At 36.5% G+C, this 22036-nt stretch overlaps 1 protein-coding gene across 1 annotated transcript in view; it reads left to right on the top strand.

Moving 5' to 3' along the window:
- Positions 1 to 21645, top strand: part of smg5 (SMG5 nonsense mediated mRNA decay factor) — a 204232-nt gene extending 182587 nt beyond the window's left edge. Inside the window, exons 19-22 of the mRNA XM_028794085.2 lie at positions 11099 to 11189; positions 17949 to 18023; positions 18903 to 19047; positions 20037 to 21645. Coding sequence (XP_028649918.1) covers positions 11099 to 11189; positions 17949 to 18023; positions 18903 to 19047; positions 20037 to 20120 — 395 coding nt within the window. The 3' untranslated portion in view covers positions 20121 to 21645. The remainder of the gene's footprint in view (positions 1 to 11098; positions 11190 to 17948; positions 18024 to 18902; positions 19048 to 20036) is intronic.
- The last annotated feature ends 391 nt before the right edge of the window (positions 21646 to 22036 follow it).

The following is a 22036-nucleotide window of genomic DNA, read 5'->3' as shown; positions in this document are numbered from 1 at the left end:
GAAAGGCTATAGGAGGCGTCTAGAGGCTGTTACTTTTGCAAAAGGAGGCTCAACTAAGTATTGATGTAATATCTCTGTTGGGGTGCCCAAATTTATGCCCCTGTCTAATTTTGTTATGATGCATATTGCATATTTTCTGTTAATCCAATAAACTTAATGTCACTGCTGAAATACTACTGTTTCCATAAGGCATGTTGTGTATTAAAAGGAAGTTGCTACTTTGAAATCTCAGCCAATGATTAACAAAACTCCAAAGAATTAAGAGGGGTTCCCAAACTTTTTCATATGACTGTATAAGCACATTGTGTAATTTATGCACTTTTTCTGTACTTCACATGTACATTATTCATGCCATATAACATGCAGAGACTGAAAAACAGATCTAATACATTTAAATTCCATTCTGAAAGATTCTTTCAGCTATACTCCAATCTCTCAATCACTCATTTAGAGTAAGTCAGCTCCTACAAGTAAATGACTAATATTGTGTAGTGTTATGTTAATAATCTAACTTGGGTTATCTTTTCAGTTTCTGTGTGGGAGATTTTATGTAATTTGAGTATTTAGCACTGACCAGGTTCTCTCAGTGTAGGATATCTTTCTGTTTCCTATGTCCAAAAATAATAAATTGCTTCCCACTCATATTTGGATCCTACCGTAATTACTTTTAGATCTAATAATAAAATGAGGCAAAAAACGACCACAGACAGACGGTGTATCTTTATATCAATTTTACACCTATGCCAGAAAATTGTTTTTGCTATAAGTAACCATATTTGTACTTGGTTATAGACTGTTTTGTCTTGGTAGAGCTCTATATTACTCTACTTTCCCCATTTATATTCTTTAATGTGTAGCCTTTGTCAGAATGCCTCAAATCCCATATACTTACCACCATTTATAAGGTATTGTATTTTATAACTTCTCCCCACCTTCTCTTCTACATCTGCTGTATAACCTCAGGCAATTACATAGAGTAAAAGGGCAAGCAGGAGTTAAATTACAATTTAAATAATGTATTATTGATAATATTCATAAAATAACAACAAGGAAATACATTTGAATATTGGCAACCATACAACCTGATAAATGCTGATGTGGTGTTTCAGGGTGCACACAACTAGAGACATTTTAAATGACCAACAAGTCGAAGTCCTCATTTCTGGCTTTCTTCAGAACAGGCTGCTCGTGTGTCTCAACATGGCTGCTGAGATTTGCTTTATAATTTGACAACATATTTTCAACCATCCAAAGAGGCATTTAGACTTAGTAAAATATCCAGAAGTGCTTGTCAAAAGTTGTATTGCACTGAACATGTCTTAGAAAAGGAATAAATAGTAAATGTTTTTTGTAAACCAACTACATTTCTGTTAATGTTAACAATCTCTGTCCACTGACACGTTAAAGTGACTTTTTAAACAACTTTACCATCATTAAACTGCATAATATTTAAACTAATAAATAATAACAATAAAATAAATAATAGTGCAACTTCCAGTAATACTATTACTTCAAGGCTTCAAGCCCAGGTACATTACACAGTATTCACCAAATAAAATAAAATAAAATTTAACAAGTGCAACTTGGTGATGACATCTTTACCAACTGAACCATCATTAAGGCAAATTGCATTAACCTGAGACAGGTTGTGCAGGGGTGACCCTCGCAGTGAGACGCAATATGGTTTGAACCTCGTGTCATCGTAAGTGTCGGTCATCCCAGTCGAACATTGCCACTGGTGCATCAACTACAGGAATATGTTAAGCACCACGATCAGCTGGGGACTGATCAGCTGATCCCGGTACCTCACTTTCGTTTTCAATCTCCATCTCCAGATCACTTGCATCAAAATCGGAGTCCGATTCAGCGATAATAAGCAAAAAGTCATCCACGAATTATTTTGCTTTGACCATTCACTTTGGTATCTCTCCATATGCCATTTTAAAAGCTGTTTGCTCTTCGCTACTCACGCACACGCAGGTCAAATCAACAAAGTTAACAACAAGATCACTAATCTCCATCGGTCGCTAGCTAGACTGAGGCCTCTCACAACGTGGGAGTTTCCAGCAACGTATTGTACTGCATCACTCGGATCACAGAAGCATTCGCTTGCCGTACCAACTTGAAAATTTATATTTTGCAAAATTTTATATAAATTATTGTCTCGCTTTCGACATTGTAACTTTGAAAAATCTATGTTGAACCATCGTAAGTAGAGGACTACCTATACTGACGGACAATAAAGATAACAGAAAACTGATTATACACACATTCATTGTACATTTCTTATTAATATGGTATGTTTTTACTACCATTACTAAAAATAGTTTATTTTAATAACTATTATATACCTATGGCTGTGTGAAGCCTGTGTCCAAAGCATGTTTGCGGCTAAGGTGGTACAGCAAATTGCTCATGTTGCCACCTCCGGCAACAGCTTTAGCTCGTCAGCATTTGCAGTAAATAGTTGATTGGTCCACATCCATCCTTTTAAAACCAAAGTATCTCCAGACAAAGATACGGCTCCTTTTTTCACAAAAACGTTTATCTGTGTCATCATGTTCAACTTTGTCTGCTACAGCTTCAGTTTCGTAATGTTCTCTGTCCATTTTCACTGCTCAATACCTCCACTAACACATGCACTTTGTTGTATGCGTGTTTAGTGGTGTAGCAGTGAAAAAGTCCCCCCCCCCCTTAAACAGTTTCCTGCTGCACCATGTTCTGATCATTGTTTAGGCCATTTAAACTGGTGTTGCACTATAAGAAAAATTCATATCATTACAAAAATAAACAGTTTTCGGTATGAATAAATAAGATTAACTGTAGTGATAGATTGGTTCTGTAGTAGTCTCTAAACAGCTAAATAACCAAGACAAAATCCATCCATTACATTTAGTCTCTTAAGAGGTACCTTGGAATTCATGGCAAAACCAACCTTGAATTTGGGTGCCAGGGTAGGTCATACTCATGTGCATGTCTTATACCAGTCCAATTTATAGTCACCAGTAAATCTAACATATATGCAGTCTTCTAGATGTGGTGAGTAATTTGAATACTTTGGGGAAAACCATGCAGATTTGAGCATGGGGTAATAGTAAAAAAAATAAAAATTAAATAAATAACAAAAACACTCAAGCTATTTTTTTAAATAATTTCAAATAAAAATATTTTTGTTGAGGATGACCAACATTTCCAGCAGGAAATGCAAATATTTGGTTTTGCAGCTTATATCATCACCAGTAGAATTGTGCAAGTTTAGATTTTTATGTAAGTAATTTTATAAAGTGAGTGAGTTTGCATTTTGGTTGGTTTATGCAGCTCAATGTGTGCTTAATCTGTCTTTTGTATTATTTTGAACTTTGGTTGTTTCTATATAAGAAATGGGGGGGGAAAAGTCTACATTTAGTGGCTCAGCGATGCTATAGACTTCTTTGGAGCTTCACAGTTATGTACATGTATAAACCAGCATGGCCCTGCTAACTTTTCAGCTTCAAAACTTGCGTTCTCTAGGTCCCAAAGCTTGTTTTCTACACCTTCATGGGCATCCTTTTTTTTTTTTCTACTGAGGTTAAAAAAAATATGTATATACAGAAACTATAAATCTGCCCATTGCTGAGGCAAGACTGATTTTTTTTTTTCTCTAGTTTAGCACCACAGATCTATGTACTGATGTTAAGAAATTGATTACTCTGCTTAAACAAGATATAGTGGATATTGTAGAATGCATGTCACATAATGGAAAGAAGAAATTCTGAATTAGTGAAGGCTCATAACAAAATTATAACTGTTTCTAATGCAAAGGAGGATACAATAAGCAGAAGGTCTAATATGGTTGGTGATTTGAAAGATGGCTCCAGGTGGAGCAATGTTAGAGGAATCCCTGAGGACAAAATAACTTTATAGTTACCTCAATACCTATAAAATGTTCTAGAGATTACTTTTCCCAGAACTTGAATCTTTTGGGTAGGTGCCGTATCTTTTGGAATCTTTTGGTTTAGGTTGGCATAGACTACCTAAACCTAAGCATGTTTTTAATAATTTACCCAGTGATGTTATATTCCGACTACATTTCTGTCACATTTAGAAGAAGCTCATGTACAGTGATTTTTATAGAACTTTCACAGGCAACATTTGATAAAAGAAAAGAATACATCACTGCTTCAGCAAGCATGGCATATTCTAAAGGTAGGGGTTTCCCATGAAATTATTGTATATGTGACAATATGTTAGCAAAATTCCTGAAGTTGTAATTAAATAAATGGACATCTCTGATATTCCTGTTTTTCCCTCAAAGGCTAAAATGGCGGTTCAAAAATTGCAAAATAATTTGAAAGCAGTTATGTGACTTATCAGCCCATCTTATTTACTTTACTCTTAAATTTTGCTTTTAAACATTGGCTTAACTTTTTCTTTACAAGTTACATTTTTTTATACCATGCACATGGGTCTATGGGGTCTTTATTTTGTCTCTTGCTGAGTTACTTTTTGGTCCCAGTTAATGTTAATGTCAAGTAATATCTGCTCTGCCACTTTCTTGTGCAATACTTTGTGTTCTTTTAACTGTTTACCTGCGCAAGAATTTACTTGTCAAATCTTTGACAGGCATTGAATGCTCCTTTTTAGTGCTTTCTCTTTGTATTTCTCTTTTGCCTTTTAATTCGATCTCACAATGGAGTCTTTTGCTGAGTGCACAAGGTCTCATCAGGAGATTGTGTTCAAACAGGGCATGCAATACTTACAACTTTATGAAGATGATGTTTTAATTGCATCAACAGTTAATATTCCCTCATTGGAATTGTTTCAACAAAGGCTGACTAAGTCTGCAGTTTCTCTTATAGGATTATTGAAACTCAGGATCAGTATACTTATTTCTGCCTCTTTATTTTCAATAAGGAAAGCTAAGTTTTAAATACGATTGGGGAAAATCCTTCAGTATCATATTTGGGCATATTATTAGCAGTGTTAATTTTCTTAATCTATCAGATTAGATTAATTAAAACTATAAATGTCTTAACCCACTGCTATTACGGTTAGAATTTCAGTAACAAAAATAAATAATTGTGCTTCTAAGAAAAAAATTTTTTTTTTGTTTGCACTATAAATTTTTTGCTTCCTAGTAATATTGTATAAACATTTCAAAAACGTGTTGAATTTATTTAGAAATCCCGTAAACCTTAAATAAATGAAATTATTTTGACGATACTCAGTCTCTTGGACTATATGGTAGGTCACAGATTTGTATTAATATAATACAGCAGCAGTGCTGAATAATCTGAGGCAGTGGTGGTTCTTTCACAATTCTAAACCAACCATCCATCTATTTTCTAGTGCGTATCAGGGTATGGGTCACTGGTGCAGCGGTCTAAGCAACGATACCCATGTATCCCTTTTCTGCACCACCTCCCCAGTTCCTCTGGGGGATACCGAGGTGTTCCCAGGACATATAAGAGATCTCTCCACTCTGTTCTGAGGTCTTCTCCAGGTTGGACATGCCCGAAAAAGTTCTTCCCAGGATGCATCCTAATTAAAAGCCTGAACCACCTCAACTGGCTCCTTTCTGTGCAGAGGAGCAGAACCTCTACTTTAATCTGTAAGGCTGAGCTCAGACACCCTATGAAGGAAACTTATTTCTGTTTCTGCAATCTAGTTCTTTCTTTTACTAGCAACAGCTCATAACCATATGTGAGGGTACAAATGCAGATAATCTCTAGGCTTAGCTGTCTCTTCACCACAACTGACTGGTACAACATTCACATGACAGCAGACACTAATCTAATCTGATCTGCCTGTCGATCTCCCATTCTGTCCTTCCCCTCACTATTGAAAAAGATCGAGATACTTCCAACTCCTTTGCTTGAGGCAGAACCTCATCCCCAGCCAAGAGAGGGCACTCCACCATTTTCTGGCTGAGAATTGTGACCTTAAACTTGGAGGTGCTGATCTTCATCCCGGCTGCTTCACACTTGGCAGCAAACTGGCCCAGTGCGTGGCTAAGGTCACAGCCCAATGAACCTAGCAGGAACACATCATCCACAAAAAGAAGAGATACAATTCTGAGGTCACTGAACTGGATACCCTCCACTCCTTGGCTGAGCCAAGAAATTCTGTCCAAAAAAGTTATGAACAGAATTGGTGACAAAGGGCAGCCCTGGCGGGGTCCCACAACAACCGAGAACTAGTCTGATTTAATGCTGGCAATGCAAACTAAGCTTTCACTCTGGTTATTCAGGGACTAAACAGCTCACAACAGCTGGCCGGGTAGCCCATACTGCCAAAGCAATGCCCCATATGAACACTGTTGAATGTCATTTCCAAGTCTACAAAACACATGTAGACTGACTGGGCAGAATCCTTGTTAGGGTGAAAAGCTGGTCCAGAGTTCTGTAGCTAGGATGTAATTTGCAGTGTTCTTGCTGAATTAAAGGTCCACCAACAGCTGGATCTGCCTTCTCTGGGAGGCTGAGGAATGTGATTCCTCCTAAAGTTGGAGCACACCCTCTAATACCCTACCCCAGTTTTCCATTCCAGAGGCACTGTTCCTAAACTTCGTGTCAAACAAGACAACCCAACAATATCCAGAGTTTTTAAGAACTCGGGGCGAATATCATCCACCCCGGATCCTTACCACCAAGGAGGTTTTTTTTTTTTTTTTTTTTTTTTTTTTTAAACCAAGCTCGGTGACTGTGGGATCTAGGAGATCCTCACAGTGCTCCTTCCACTGCCCGACTGTATCCCCCAGTGAGACTAGCAGCACTCCATCCTTACTATAAACAACATGGGCAAAGCACTACATCTCCCTCATGAGTCACCTGACAGTTTGCCAGAATCGATTCAAGGACAACCGAAAGTCATTTTAATGGCCTCACAGCTTCACCGAACTCCTTCTGGCGCCTGAGCTTTTGATTCCAGAAAATGTCCGTGCCGTGCTCTACTTGTCCTGTTGGTACCTGTCAACTGTCTCTGAAGTCCCATAGGCTAACCTAAGCTCAAAATGACAATTTCTTCACTCTGTTGGCTCCTTTTACTGCTTGCATCCACCAGTGGGTTCTGGGATTAACTGCTGCAACAGGCACCAGTGACCGTATGGCTGCAGCTTTGTCTAGCTGCTTTAGTAACAGAGACACGAAACATGGCCCATTTAGTTTCAATGTCCACAGTATCCCTCAAGATACAAGAGGAATTCATCCAAAGGTTGAAGATTTCCCAGACGGGGCATCTGCCAAATGTTCCCAGCACACCCTTACTATACATTTAGGTTTGTCGGGCATCTTCCCCCATCATCTGATCAAACTCATAACCAGGCAGTGATTACTTTACAGCTCAGCCCCTCTTCTTCTGAACATGGTTTGGTGCCAAATGCAATGATAAATATTTTTATGCTCAAACGTGGCGTTCGTTATAGACAAAATGTGAGTAGCACAGAAGTCCAGTTACAAAACACAGTTCTGTACACTGGGTTTTAGTAGAGCATTTATTTATAGAGGCATTTTACATTAGCAGTAAATCTCAAAGTGCAATGAGAGAGCAGTGCGTAAGTGGATATTTGGATCTGGTAGATCTAGTTTGGTTGTTTCAGCTTGGGCATAGTTTACCTTCCTATTAACTTTAATTTCTTTAGCAATGTCTATTTAAAAATTTTGTCACAATGAAAATATAGATTTCTATCTTCCCTTTATATTTCTTCCCTTTACAGTATTTTGACACTTAATCTCAGGTTTAAATCTATTCAGATGGTTTCAAAATGGACTTAATACATTGGTTGCCTTTTTTTTTCTGGCAATGGCCATCATTACTTTCATTATCGCCATGAACACTTTAAAATTAGTATTTCTTTACGTTTGGCTCACTTGTTCCTATTGAAAGCTCTCCTTTTTGCACAATGGTTTTCCAGTCCTTCTTTTAAAATTAAATGAATTAAAGTGTGTTATTCATTATTAGATAACAGAAGTAATTTTTCAAAATTCACACCTGTCTTAAGGTGGGATAGGGATTTTGATCATTTTTTCTACTCAGCATTGGCTCTTGGCTTTAACTTTTACTATGTAAGACTATGCACAGTATTAAACATACTAGGATTAGTTTAAAACTAATCTATAGGTGGTAAGTCAGTCCTGTGAAATTAAAGCTAAAGCCTTTGGAAATATATGTCCTCTCTGCTGGAGGCAATATGGTAAAAATTGTACGCTTTATATACAGTGCCCTCCATAATGTTCGGGACAAAGGTGCATTTTTTCCTTGATTTACTCCAGTTTAAATTTACAAATCAAAACATTCAAACGTGATTAGAGTGTACATTGCAGACTTTAATTTTAAAGGGATTTGCATACTTTTCAGTTACAGCATGTAGAAATTTCAACACTTTTTGTATATGGTCCCCCATTTCAGGACACCACAATGTTTGGGACAGTTGGCATCACAGATGTTTGTAATTACTCAGGTGTGTTTTCATTGCTTCATTAGTGAAGGCATACTATACCTAAGCTTGAGTCTACTTACAGACTACCTTTGGAGTCTGTAGTTGTCATTGTTCAACATGAGGACAGGAGCTGTGCCAATGAAAGTCAAAGAAGCCATTATGAGGCTAAAAAACAAGAATAGAGACATCAGTAAAACCTTTGGCTTACCTAAATCAACTGTCTGGAATATCATTAAACGCTTGTCAGACAGATCAGAAACTGTGTTCAATAAGCTGATGTATATGTGTCAGAGACTACTATCCATCAGAACACTTCTGAACAGAAATGCAGAGGCCATACTGTGAGATGCAAACACTTAGTTAACCACAAAAACAGGATGGCAAGATTACAAATTGCAGAAAAGTGCTTAAAAGATTCTGCAGAATTCTGGAAAAGGTATTGTGGACAGATGAGATACTGTATATATGAATCTGTATCAGAGTGATGGCAAGTGCAAAGTGTGGTGATGAAAAGGATCTGCCCAAGATCCAAAGCATATCACTATATCTTTTAAACATGATGATTGAGGGTGTTATGGCTTGGGTATGTATGACTGCCACAGATACTGGCACCCTTCTTTGCATTGATGATGTAACTGCTGACAGTAGTTGCACAATAATTTTTGAGGTGTACAGAAACATCCACTCAATTCCAATGAACGCTTCCAAACTTATTGAATGGCACTTCGTCCTACAGCAAGACAATGAAAAGGCAGCACAGTGGTTTTTAAAAGCAAAAAATGGACAGTTTTTTGAATGGGCAAGTCAGTCAGGTTATTTAAATCCAGTTGAGTATGCCTTCCATATGATGAAGAGAAATCTTATGGGGATAAGCCCCCAAAATAAGTAGGAGCTGCATTAGAGGCTTGGCAGAACTTCACCATAGAAAATATTCAGCCTCTGGATGGTGTCTGTGAATTGCAGACTGCAAGCAGTCATTGCGTACAAGGGATATACAACAAAGTGCTAAATATGACTGCTTTAATATACTGACCATTGCAATGTCTCAAAAACCATGTATTAAAAGTGTTGTAATTTGTACATGCTGTGACAGAAATGTATGCAGTTATTCTTTTTTTTAAAAAAAAAGCCTGCAATGTGCACTTCAGTCACATCTGAATTGTTTGATTTGTGATTTTAAACTCTAAAGCAGAGGGGTAAATCGAGGAAAAATATGTCTTTGTCACTAACATTATAAAGAGCACTGTATGAGGTGGTCCTGTAAGTCACTTTATCATTATTCGTTGGCAATTCCAAAAAAACGCTTTCATTTTCTTTAAAATTAGATGTTAAATTAACTCCTCAGTTGTCTTTGGTTAGGTTGGAGATAGACAGTTATCTATCCAAATGTCGTATTTTTATTTGCAGCTAGACTGTTTATAACATGGCATTGGAAATCTCCTGTTGACTTAAATGTTTTTGAGGACAAAAATTGCCCTCTGTACGTCTTTTGAAATAAATGATTGCAGTTAAAAAATACTCCTTAACTAGATATGAAATGCTTTGTCATAATTTTTATAAGGGTCCATATATTATATAAGGAGGCTGTTTTAATTACCTGTTCAAGTTAACTTTTAGGCTAGACCAGGGGTAGGCAACGTCGGTCCTGGTGAGCCGCAGTGGCTACAGGTTTTCATTCCAACCCAATTGCTTAATTAGAAACCAATCATTGCCAATCTCAGACCTTATTTAATTTTATGGCTTGTTAGTCTGTGCAATGTAAGGCTCTTATATCGTAGATTTTTTTCCTTTCCAAGGATATCATCCAAATGATATGAAGCCTAAAACAGATCATTTTCAGTCTGTCACATTTTTCTATTAAGTGTTTTATTAAATCAAACAGTGCATGATGAACACACACAGATGTAATTGGAAAAAAGCTAGCTGGAGAACTGCTGGCTGCTTTGTCTTTTACATCTTATTGCTAATAAGGAGCAATTAAAACACTGAATGCAGCAGTTTAAGATTGAAATAAGCAATTAAGGTTGGAGAACCTTAACAAGCGAGACCACTAAAATGAAGCATCAAAATGTCACTTAAGCAATATGTGCTTCATCAGCAATAATTGAGTTCTCGTTAAGGAACTGGATTGGAACAAAAACCTGCACATACTGCGGCTCACCAGGACCGACGTTGCCTACCCCTGGGCTAGACTGTTATACCCTTATCAGTTATTTAATGGATTTGGGATGGCTTTTTTTTTTTTATTTATTTTTTTTTATCTTTGCTACTATATTTGCTTATGTTGTTACTGATAGTGTTCCTTCTCACTAGTTTTACTGTATTGGTATATGTAACTTTTGTGTTTTGACTTTTTCATTTAATGTTTTAGGTAACTTCAATCTGTAATAATGGAGATAATTTCATTGCTATAGCTTATCAATGTCATTTTGATATTGTGTGATCAATATTTGACAGTATTGTTATGATGCAGCTCTCATTTGTATAGTTTCATGCATACCCTTAAATAAAATTCAGTTTACATTTTTTTTCTGTAATATTTGAAGTTAAGTGCATCTTAATAATGAAACATTTTAATGTTTTTTTTTCTTTTAATTTGGGTTATACTAAGTAGAGTGTGTTTTCCTTATGTTGTTACAGAAATGCATGTTGTTTACAACTTTGTATTTATTTTATTTACAGTCATTGATGGGCTAGATTTCCTCAAGAAAGAGAATGCTGGTGCCAGAGATGGAATTCGCTTCCTAGAGTCAGAATTTCGCAAAGGAAATAGGTGGGCTGAAACCGTTAGGGCTCTCCTAGATATAGTATTATATATTTTACAGTAATTCAGTTTTTAATTTTTCTAAATCTTGACATACTCTGGTAATATTTTAGGCAGTCTAACTATGGTAAATACATTATTTTGAAAGTCCAGTATAATGTGAAATAGTGGCATGATCAAAATTAATTCTTAACCTGCATAATTCTCAAATCATGCTTAGTATTTAGTACTGTATCATAGCAGACATCAGCCTTTCCAGCCGTGAAAAACATTAAAACCACCTGCCTAATATTGTGTGGATCCCCCTTGTGCCACCAAAATAGCTCTGATATATTGAGGCATAAACTCCACAAAACCTCTGAAGGTGTCCTGTGACATCTGGCACCAGGATGTTATCAGCAGATACTTTAAGGCCTGTAAGTTACAAGGTGGGGGGTCTCCATGGATCGTACTTGTTTTTCCAGCACATCCCATAGATGAGCAATCAGATTGAGATCTTGGGAATTTGGATGCTAAGCCAACACCTTGAACTCTTCATCATGTTCTTCAAACCATTCCTTAACAATTCTTGCAATGTGGGCAGGGTACATTATCCTTCCACTTCTATCAGGGAATACTATTGTAATGAAGGGCTGCACATGATTTGCAACAATCTTTAGGTAGGTGGTAAATGCCAAAGTAACGTCCACATGAATGCCAGGATCCAAAGCTTCCCAGCAGAACACTGTCTAGAGTATCAATCTGACTCTGATGGGTGTGCCTTCTGCCTGTAGAACTCGCCTCCATATCTTCCCCAGGTAAACAGCATACATGTACCTGGCTGCCCATATGATCTAAAAGAAAATGTGATTTATCAAACCAGGCCACCTTCTTTCATTATTCCATGGTCCAGGTCTGACATTCACTTGACTATTGTAGGAACTTTCAGCAGTGGACAGGGATCAACGTGGGCACTCTGACTGGGCTGAGGCTACACTTCCCCATACACAGCAATCTGTAATACACTGTGTGTTCTGACACCTCTTTCTCTTATGGCCAGCATTAAGTTTTTACTGCAGTTTGTGCTACAGTAGCTGTTCTGTGGGACTGAAGCAGATGGGCTAGACTTTGCTCCCCTTGCACATCAATGAACCTTGAGCACACATGACCCTGTCACCAGTTGTCCTTCCTTGCACCAGTTTTGATAGATAGTAACCAGTCCATACAGAGAACACCTCAGAAAATCTTCTGTTTTTGGAGATGCTCTGACCTAGTCATTTAGCCTGCACAATTTGGCCCTTGTCAAAATCACTCATATCCTTACACTTGCCCATTTTTCCAGCTTCCAACACATCACTTGTAAGAATTGACTGTTCAGTTTAACATAACATTTTTGGTAGCCTGATGAACTTGTAGGGTGAATGAATTACTAGTCCTAGCAAATTGGTATTGGTGGTAGTTGTAAAATGCATCAGACAAATATCTAGATTCGCAAAATTCTGTTTCCTAGTTAGTCTCCTACTTATTGTTGTAAAGTCTACTATCAACAAAGTGGCCCACCATCACAATCTGGACCCATTTCTTGAATTTCAACAACATTGTTAAAGTTCAAGCCTTATAGGCAATCAATCATATAGTAAAGGTACTTTATCTTTTAACATTGTTAATGCTAATTCCAATCTTTGACATTGAGTTATATTATGGGTTGATATTTATATACACTATTGGTTAGTGAAAGCTGAAGAACGTTTTTCATTGACTTGTATGAAGCTTTCAGTTAGAAATTTCTAACTGTACTTATTTACTTGGGTTTCAACTATTCAATATGTAAGATGTTGGACTATTTTTTAATATGTTTATATTAAATTACATATTTAATATCTGTATTTGAAGCAAATTAAAGATATCTGAAATTCATATTTTGTCTAGACCCAAATAAAGTCAAAAGTCAAGGTGGTTGGGTATGGAGAAAAGTTTCAAAGGCTGGATGGCTGCATTACTTCCAACTAAGGCAGGTTTCGGTTGTTAATCTATGAAGACAAATTGATCCAACAGGGTGCAATACCTGCCCACTTTTTAACATCTTACACAAATATTGTTTACAACATACAATTACCTTTCCACCCAGTCCTTCCCTCTGTAATCAATAATTCAAGTAACTTCTAGGACTTCAGCCCTAATCTTGTTTTTACTTTGTCTTGATTTTTACATTTCAAAAGTGCCATTTCTTGTTCTGTAGTTTGTAGTGTCTTATAATCATCAATGATATTGTACTTCCACTTCCTTATAATAAATTATACTAAACAGCTGCACATTATTTTGCTTCCCAAGATTCATTGTATAGGGATTTATTGTAAGAAATGATGTTGGATCTTTTAAGGGTGCTTAGTGGTTAAGAGGTGGGTTCAAGAGTCGAAAACCATCAGTGGTGGTCTTGTAGTCATCCTTCGGGTTTGGAGGCAAAACAAAAGGAGAGGCATTAGTAGATAGCACCATCTGTCCACCTGGGATGGAATTACCACTAGAAGAGCCCTGAAGTTGTCTCCCAAGCACATGTGTGTGACAACTGTTATTTGTATTAAATGCTGCAACAGTGTAATTCTTTGCTTGAGTTAGAGTGCTTGGAGCTTTTTTTTTTTTTTTTTTTTTTTTAATTTGGAGTATGAAATGTAGATTTTGTTTATTTTTACTGTATATATGATAATTTTATTTCATATAACATCAGGACTTATTAGTGCTTGCCTTAATTTTTTTTTTCTTTACTTCAGGGCTGTTCAGTTATTAATTCTTCTTAATTCTTGCAAGGCTAGTTTCTATTTTTCCATGAAATATTAACTTTTTATAGGCAATGTCAAAATTCTTTATTACACTAATTATTCAAAGCATACAACTATCAAGGTCTGAAAATTTAAGGATACTCTCTGCACTCTATACAAGATAGTTTTAAACTGCATGATACTGTTCAAAGCAGCCAATGTCATATATTGCTGAGTTACACTGTTTTCCAAATATAGTGGATTCAGATAGTATTCAGGTTCTGTCACTTTCAGAACACTTTTTGTGTTATATCCATTAAGAAATAAAACCAACATTTCATTTTTTTGCCCAACAATCTACTGTTAATTACTCATAAAGACAAACACAAAACGTGTTTGAAGATTGGTTTACAAATTTATTAATAATCCATAAATGAAATCTGCTATGCATATAAGTACAGTAATCCCTCACTTATCGCGGGAGATAGGTTCCAAGGCCGACTGCGATAACTGAATTTCCGCGAAGTAGGGACACTATATTTATATAATTATTTAACGTGTATTTGGACGTTTTTAAACCCTCCCTGTATTGTTTACAACCCACCATTTACTCTATTAAAAACAGGGACAACTGCTAAGCCATATGAAATCGGTAGATAAGTTTACACTTACTGTATAGCGAAGTACACGTAGCAGCTTGTAGGCGGTCATGACGTCGTCGACCTTGTTGCAAAGATTCCTAAAGCAGATTCCATCCAGACTACTGCCTTATCACGTCCACTTGCAACTCGTTTTGCACCCTGGTTAACGGACACTGCGGCCGTAGATCTTATATGCTTTTCCTCCTTTTTAAATAAAAAGAATCGATGTCCTGCAGCGGTGTAGCTGTTCCCTTCCTTCAACATATCCAAAACTTTTACCTTTTCTGCAATCATTTGCATCTTCTGTTGGTGCTTGGACACGGCTCCTGAAGCATTAGCACGTTAATGATGAATGAGTGAGATGAGACTTCCTGGTTAATGCAACACTCCGTCGCTGAGCCAATCAGCAGCACACAGGAACTTAACTGCGTGCTCTGATTGGGCAGCTTCTCAGCCATCTGCCAATAGCATCTCTTGTATGAAATCAACTGGGCAAACCAAATGAGGAAGCAAGTAAAAAGACCCATTGTCCGCAGAAACCCGCGAAGCAGCGAAAAATCCGCGTTATGTATTTAAATATGCTTACATATAAAATCCGGGAAGTCGTGAATTCGCGAAAAGTGAACCGCGAAGTAGCGAGGGATTACTGTATTCAGCGCCAATAGCATCTCTTGTATGAAATCAACTGGGCAAACCAACTGAGGAAGCAAGTAAAAAGACCCATTGTCCGCAGAAACCCGCGAAGCAGCAAAAAATCCGCGTTATGTATTTAAATATGCTTACATATAAAATCCGGGAAGTCGTGAATTCGCGAAAAGTGAACCGCAAAGTAGCGAGGGATTACTGTATTCAGACTATTAATTTGGTACTTTGTAGAAGCCTCTTTGGAAGCAATTACAGCTTTTAGTCTTCTTGGGCAAGTTTGTACAAGCTTTTCACACCTTCATTTGGGCAGTTTATCCCATTCTTCCTTGTAGATCATTTTAGGTTCTGTTAGATTGGATATAAACTGATATCTTGAGGTCTCTCCGCAGATGTTTTGTGGGGTTTAAGTCTGGACTTTGGCTGTGTCACTCAAGAATAGTCAGAGACTTATACCAAATCTGCTCTAACATTGTCTTGGCTATAGGCTTCAGGTTATTACCATGCTAAAAGGTGAACTACTTCTGCAGTCTGAGGTGGCTCTGAAGCTGGTTCTCTTCTATGGCCACTCTGTATTTGGCTGCATTTATCCTGCCCTAAATTCTTTCCTTGTTGTGGAGTTGCAACCCCATAGCAGGATGCTGCTGCCACCATGGTTCACCATAGGGATGATATTGGATAAGTGGAAAGAAGTACCTGGTTTTGGCTTGGAGTTCTGCCCAAATAGTTCAGTTTTTATCTCGTCAGAAGAGGGAATCTTATTCCTCATGCTCACCGTCCTTTAAATATTGTGTGGCAAACTCTTAAGCAGGAGTTAGCCACTCTTCTGTAAACACTGATGTAGTGCTACTGTGATAGGAGAACCTGTCGGAGCACTTCTGAAGCTTTGTTAGATTGACCTTGGGTTTTTGCCCAGTTACTGAGTTTGTCCGGACAGCCAGCTCTAGGAAAAGTCCTGCTAGTTCCAAACTTCTTCCATTTCACAATTATTGAGGCTTCTTTGCTCCTGGAAATACTAAACGTTTTAGAATTGGTTTAATACCTTTGCTGTGATCTTTGATTTACCACAGATTAATTGTGGAGGTCTACATAGAGTTCAGTAGTATGTCAAAAGGCAAGAAACAGTGTGATTGTTGGTGGATGACTACTGGGTAACAGTGGGTATCCCCATCGTGCATAGCTGTCGACAGTAGTATCTAACCCCAGGCAGTGGCCAAAGAGTAATGCAACATAACACATCAGCAAACCCTCGGCATACTGGAAAGCAAGGTATATGCATAGCTATATGGAAAATACACCACCACTGTCTTTATAAATCACTGGGTGGCATCAGATTTTCACCTTCACCTTGCTGCATTGTGGTAGCTGTATGTCCAGTGCCGCAAAATATTGCTACTAGAATAGGTGTTACCTTGTCAAAGAAGAATTGACCAGTCTTAAGGCAAAGAGTGTATACCAGGCTGGCATGTATGCTTGGTAGGCCATCAGCAGTACCATTTTTGCATAATTTTCTTTTGTTTATTAGATTCTAATTAAAATATTTCTCTGTATGTCATTATGTTTGAGTTATTTACTGTATATTCCAGGAATAAACAGCTTGTATCTTACATACTTGCTACCCTCCGAGTCATTGACTGTTTTAGTACACAGTGACATTTATTTACATCTTTTAAGAATTGTGGAAATATTAGAGATAATAAGAATTAAATACAACTGTGCAAAGGTTTGGACACCCCTGGCCAAAGCCTGTATTCTGTTGATGTATGAAGTAAAAAACAGTAAATACAACTTAAATATTAAACAAATTAAACCAATGTCATTTTTATGACAATGTTAATGTACAGTTTTGATTTATTTGTTGAATTGGAAAAAATGAAAAAAAAGTAAATGTGACATTTACAAAACTTTAGGCAACCTTTCAGTAATAAGGTCTTAGAACTCATTTATCTGTGAGTCTTGTTGTGCGGCTTTAGCAGAGAAAGGAGTGGTGGTGTACTTTTTGTACTTTGCAGAATCAATTACATTAACATAGACTTAATGGAAGAGCTTTCAGAAGGAACCCTTGCCTGTAGTCTCATCAGAAAAACATTTTAAGTATGCAAGACAACATCTGCATAAGTCAGAGACATTTTGGAAGCAATTACTGTGGACAGATGAAAATAGCCCATTTCACATATGTAAACCAGGAAATTCCTAGGTTAACTCTTGGGTTTCATTCATTCACACGTAATAGGAGAACCAAGTAGTTTCCCACATCAATCAATCCAATCAACTTTAGGTAAGGGGGCAGGTTCCTTAAAAGGGGAAAAAAGCATTTTGAAAGTTTACTTTTAGCCAAATGGTACAGTGAAAAAATGTTTAAAATTAGAGTCTAATGAAGCAATGATAGCTATTTTAAATATTCTTTGTATTTGGGCATCCAAATTTGTTATCAATACTAAATTCAGTTTTAGCTCAACATTTGAAAACACAATGAAAAGAAATGTTTGAGCTATACTATTATACATGCTCAGAATAAAAAGTAAACTTTTATAAGTATTAGTTGGACACATTTTTCTGTAATTCAGTTAAAGCATAGTATCTTTTAGCCAATGAGCTCTCAGACATCATGCATTCAAATGACTGTTTTCAGTGTTGCATCCAAAATAACTTTTTTTAATTTGGTTTGATTTGTTTTCCCATTACTGATTTGATGGTAGGTGTGTTTATACAAGAATGTGTCTTTTTCTCACTTTTTACATCATGTATAGGTATATTCGGTGTCAGAAGGAGTCTGGAAAAAGCTTTGAGAGGCATAAATTGAAGAGAGATGACATAGATGCCTGGTAAGTGATTAGGGGTTTTATATGATACTGTTGAAATTTATAGGCAAGATAGTATCAAATATTGTAACAGAAGCCTACTGTGGATGTTGTCATTAATTCCAAGCAGTGTCTCGGGCACAGACAGGTTTCTTCCTTAAATTAAATCACTTTTATATATATATATATATATATATATATATATATATATATATAATATAGGGATAGAAATTAACACAATTTTGTAACAAATTATTCTGAACGATACCTTTGTTGTGCATGTGGTTTCACAAGACCTTTTTTGCTAACAATGTTCATATCAGTCTTAGTGCAGTAGAAAACATTGTCACTTCAAAGTTCTTGGGTGGTTGTTGTTTAGTTTTCTGATGCAGTGACATTACTAGATTATATGTGTTATCCATCTATATGTTTACATGAGTCCTGCAGCTTTATCCCATGGTCCAGAGGCTTGTGTTTAATTTTATTGGTGGCTCTGAATTTCTTAATGTGTTTGTGTGACTGCTTAATTGTAGACTGAGAAGGAGTGGACTCCTTTTCCCTTGTTCAGATTATTCGCTAGGATAGGCTCTGTGCAATAGAAATTAATAAACTGCTCTATTGTCCGCTTTTTTATGTGTTTCCTCAAATTTATGGGGCCATTGTTTTAGGGTATGGTTTTGATTTAAGAACATTCTGATTTAACATTAGGCATTGCCTATTTTAAGACATATTTCATATTATTAATACTAAAGATTTAATAATCATTCTCTTTGACTGTATTCTTTGTTCTACAGTCATTGTCAGTATGTTGTTGCTTTTTGAGTTTGGCCAGAGGTAATTTAACTTAATGTCTTCTTATGGTTCACATTTCAAGCAGACTTAATTGAGACTGTTACCTTGTAGGCACCTGCACAAAATTATTGATAGTTGTCGTCAGCTGACAGTTTCACAGGGTAATGGAGAAGAGGATACTGCGGGAATGGTGACAATCTTGACAGGATTTCAAATAGACGAAGATAGCTTTTCATCTCTGTCTCCACATATGCAGGTTAGTTTTAGGTATTTATTGCTTAAATGAAAATTCGGTTAATTGATATTTGTCTAATTAATGCTTTTGTACAATTCAAATTACTATTTTTACACTGACATCATTGTTTGAGTTGTGCAAGGTCACAGTGAATAAGGGGTGTCCGACAAGAAGGCTGCAGTGGCTGTAGTTTTTGCTTCTACCAATTTCTTCATTAGTAATCAGTTACTTTAGCAAGTTTAACATAGTTATTTTGTTTTAATTATAATTGATTTGCTTATTTTATTTTTTTCCTTAACCAGCAGTCGTACACTAAAGAAATGCAAAGCGCGACAAGTAGCGAACTGAGGAGTCTCAAACAGTTCTTTAGGGCCATAATTTTCATTCCAGCCAGCCAATCCCTTACTTAGCTATTAATGAAGTATTTAACTATATGGCGCTTCAGTGCTATTATTCTGCCACACAAGTCATTTCCAGATCCCATTTTATTTTTTCTGAGATTAACATCCTGATGTATTATAAACCAGAGCATCAATATTTTCAGACTTATGTTTTCTTTTCATATATTTTATTGGGGCAGATATTGTATGAAAAACACAGATGCAAAGGGATCTTAAGTTAACTTTACCATCTGTTGGCTCACTTTGCATTTCATTATTGTTTGACTGCTTGTTAAAGTAACAATGGAACAGCTAAAATGCAAGTCAGTTAAAATCAAGGCAACATTGGTAACTGGTTAATAATGGAGAAAGTAGCTGTAACAAAAACCTGTAGCCCTCCAGGAACTAAATTTGAAATCCCTGGAATAGACCAACATATCTCACTTTGTTGTGAGCTAACTGAACATACATTTAAATACTTAGTGAAATTAAAAAATCAGTTTTATGTAACACTGGGAAAGAACCCTTGTTTATAAAACAGGTATATTAAAATGTATAGTGATACTAACATAATTTTTCAATAGATGGCAGTGATGACCACTGATGTTTGTCTTATTCTCTTTCCTTTAGTCTGCTGTTCAGGCTGTCGCTGCTGCTGGGATAGAAATAAAAAATGTGTTGGATTTCTACAAGCAATGGAAGGAAATGGGTTGAAGACGAATTGCCGAGATGCTCTGGCTTTCAACAATTCTCCCACAGAAATGCGCGCGTGCACACACACACACAAAAACACATGCACACACAAAACACATACACTGTTCTGTGTGTGACCCTGAAAAAGGAGGCAAGGAAGAAAAGTACAATCCGATTGAGCATAGCAAAGTGGCTATATGGGGAAAAACAGAATAGAAACAACCTTTAAAAGTGAGAAAGTGTTCTTGCTTAAAATAACTGTGTGTGTGTAATATTATATATATATAAATATATATATATATATATATATAATTGTGTGCACAATATATATATATATAAATACACCAAGTGGTGTGTTTTTGAAGCAGCATAAAAGTGAAGTAAGACAAGCTTGTATGTCCCAATGCTTCACTTTTTTATTTTATAATAGAGGAGGCACAAGGAGGTCTAGTGCAGTTGGAGACTTATTTTTGAGCTTTTTCTGCCCAGGTTTGCCTCCTTGCCCTTTATCTGCAAAGACCTATTTTTAATAAGTGAAACCTGGAAAGCAGTTGAGAAAGAAAAAATAAAAGTGAATCCAATGGGCTTTGTTGTGTGTTTTTTTTTTTTTTTTTGGCCAAAAGTCCAAGTCTTTTTTGGACTTCATCGTATATATGTAAATTGTCAGGGATTAATTTTTTTTTTTTTTTTTTTTTTACTTTTTAATGTACTTTTAAAAGAGGAAAAGCTGGTGTAATAAATTGCTTGGGAAAGTGGTTAGTCCGATCTCCCTGTGCATAAAATTTTTACTGCCCTCTCCTTTAATTTTGACATTATTTTTGGGCTATACTCCAGAGTGTCAAAAAGTAGCAAAACTTTCCTTTCACCACCAGCAACTAAGCAAAAGGAAGTGGTCTTGCCCTTGATCCTGTTTAGTTCTTACAACATTCTAAAAAGCAAGTAGTGTAATGATGGGGGCAGGGGATTTAAACTGTTTTCTTTTATTGTCTGACTACTTTGGTAAACCTTTAAAAAAAAAAAATTCTACCTCCATTCTGTACAGCTGTCAGAGGCAGAGGTGGAGATTAGCATCATTTTGGATAATTGCCAGTTTGGGTGTCATCTACTTTAGCATTATATTGTGGTAAAAAAAAAAAAAGCCTTGCTCGGCACAAATATAACATTGTCTGTTGGGATTGTTGGAAGAATTTTGATGCAATTTTTAAAAGTCTTTCAGTAATGTAAGTGTGCATCAAAGCTGCCTCATATGTTTGTGAAAATAATTTGCCAAAAAAGTGCTTGAAATTAATTTAACTCCTCCTGTGCTTGTTTTGAGGGACATTGGTCAGGGAATGAGGATCACTTAAACACATTCCTGACACAATTAAGATGTGAAATTGTGAAGCATTGCTTTGAAAGTCCCTTGACACCTTAACAGCCGTGTCTCTAGTCTTCTCCCTATATAAAATACAACCAGGCTGTAATTAAAGCAGAAGATTTCCAGTGATAACATTGCACTGTTCTTCCTCTGTGTCGCATTGTGTTCATTTAGAATAAAAAAGCAGATGCTTAAACAATTTTGTCTTTTGGTGTTAATCATAAATTGAACTATAAAAGTATCTGTAAAGATGAAACGAAAGGAGATGGCATCTATATAATCTGTATAGAAAAGCACCTACAATAAAATGATTAGCACTGAGAAGTGGCCATAGTAACTAGAACTTAACTGTAAAATGATTTTATTCAGAAGATTCTTTCTGTGTGTAATATACCCTAAAACGGACATGTTGGAAGTGAGGCATAAACTGTGACATCCCACAAGTTATGGAATACAAAGCTGTGAGCCTTCACAAAGCCTTCAAAACATATCACCCAGACAGACTTCCACACCCTCAGTTTGTGAAAGCTGGTCCACTTTTCAACAGTTAAGGTAAAATATTCAGTTGTCCTTTCCAGAG

Source organism: Erpetoichthys calabaricus, chromosome 2, assembly GCF_900747795.2.
Source record: "Erpetoichthys calabaricus chromosome 2, fErpCal1.3, whole genome shotgun sequence".
In the NCBI taxonomy this organism is placed as follows: Eukaryota; Metazoa; Chordata; class Cladistia; order Polypteriformes; family Polypteridae; genus Erpetoichthys; species Erpetoichthys calabaricus.
The sequence above is the reverse complement of the archived record's forward strand: the minus strand, read 5'-3'. Positions and strand labels throughout refer to the sequence as shown.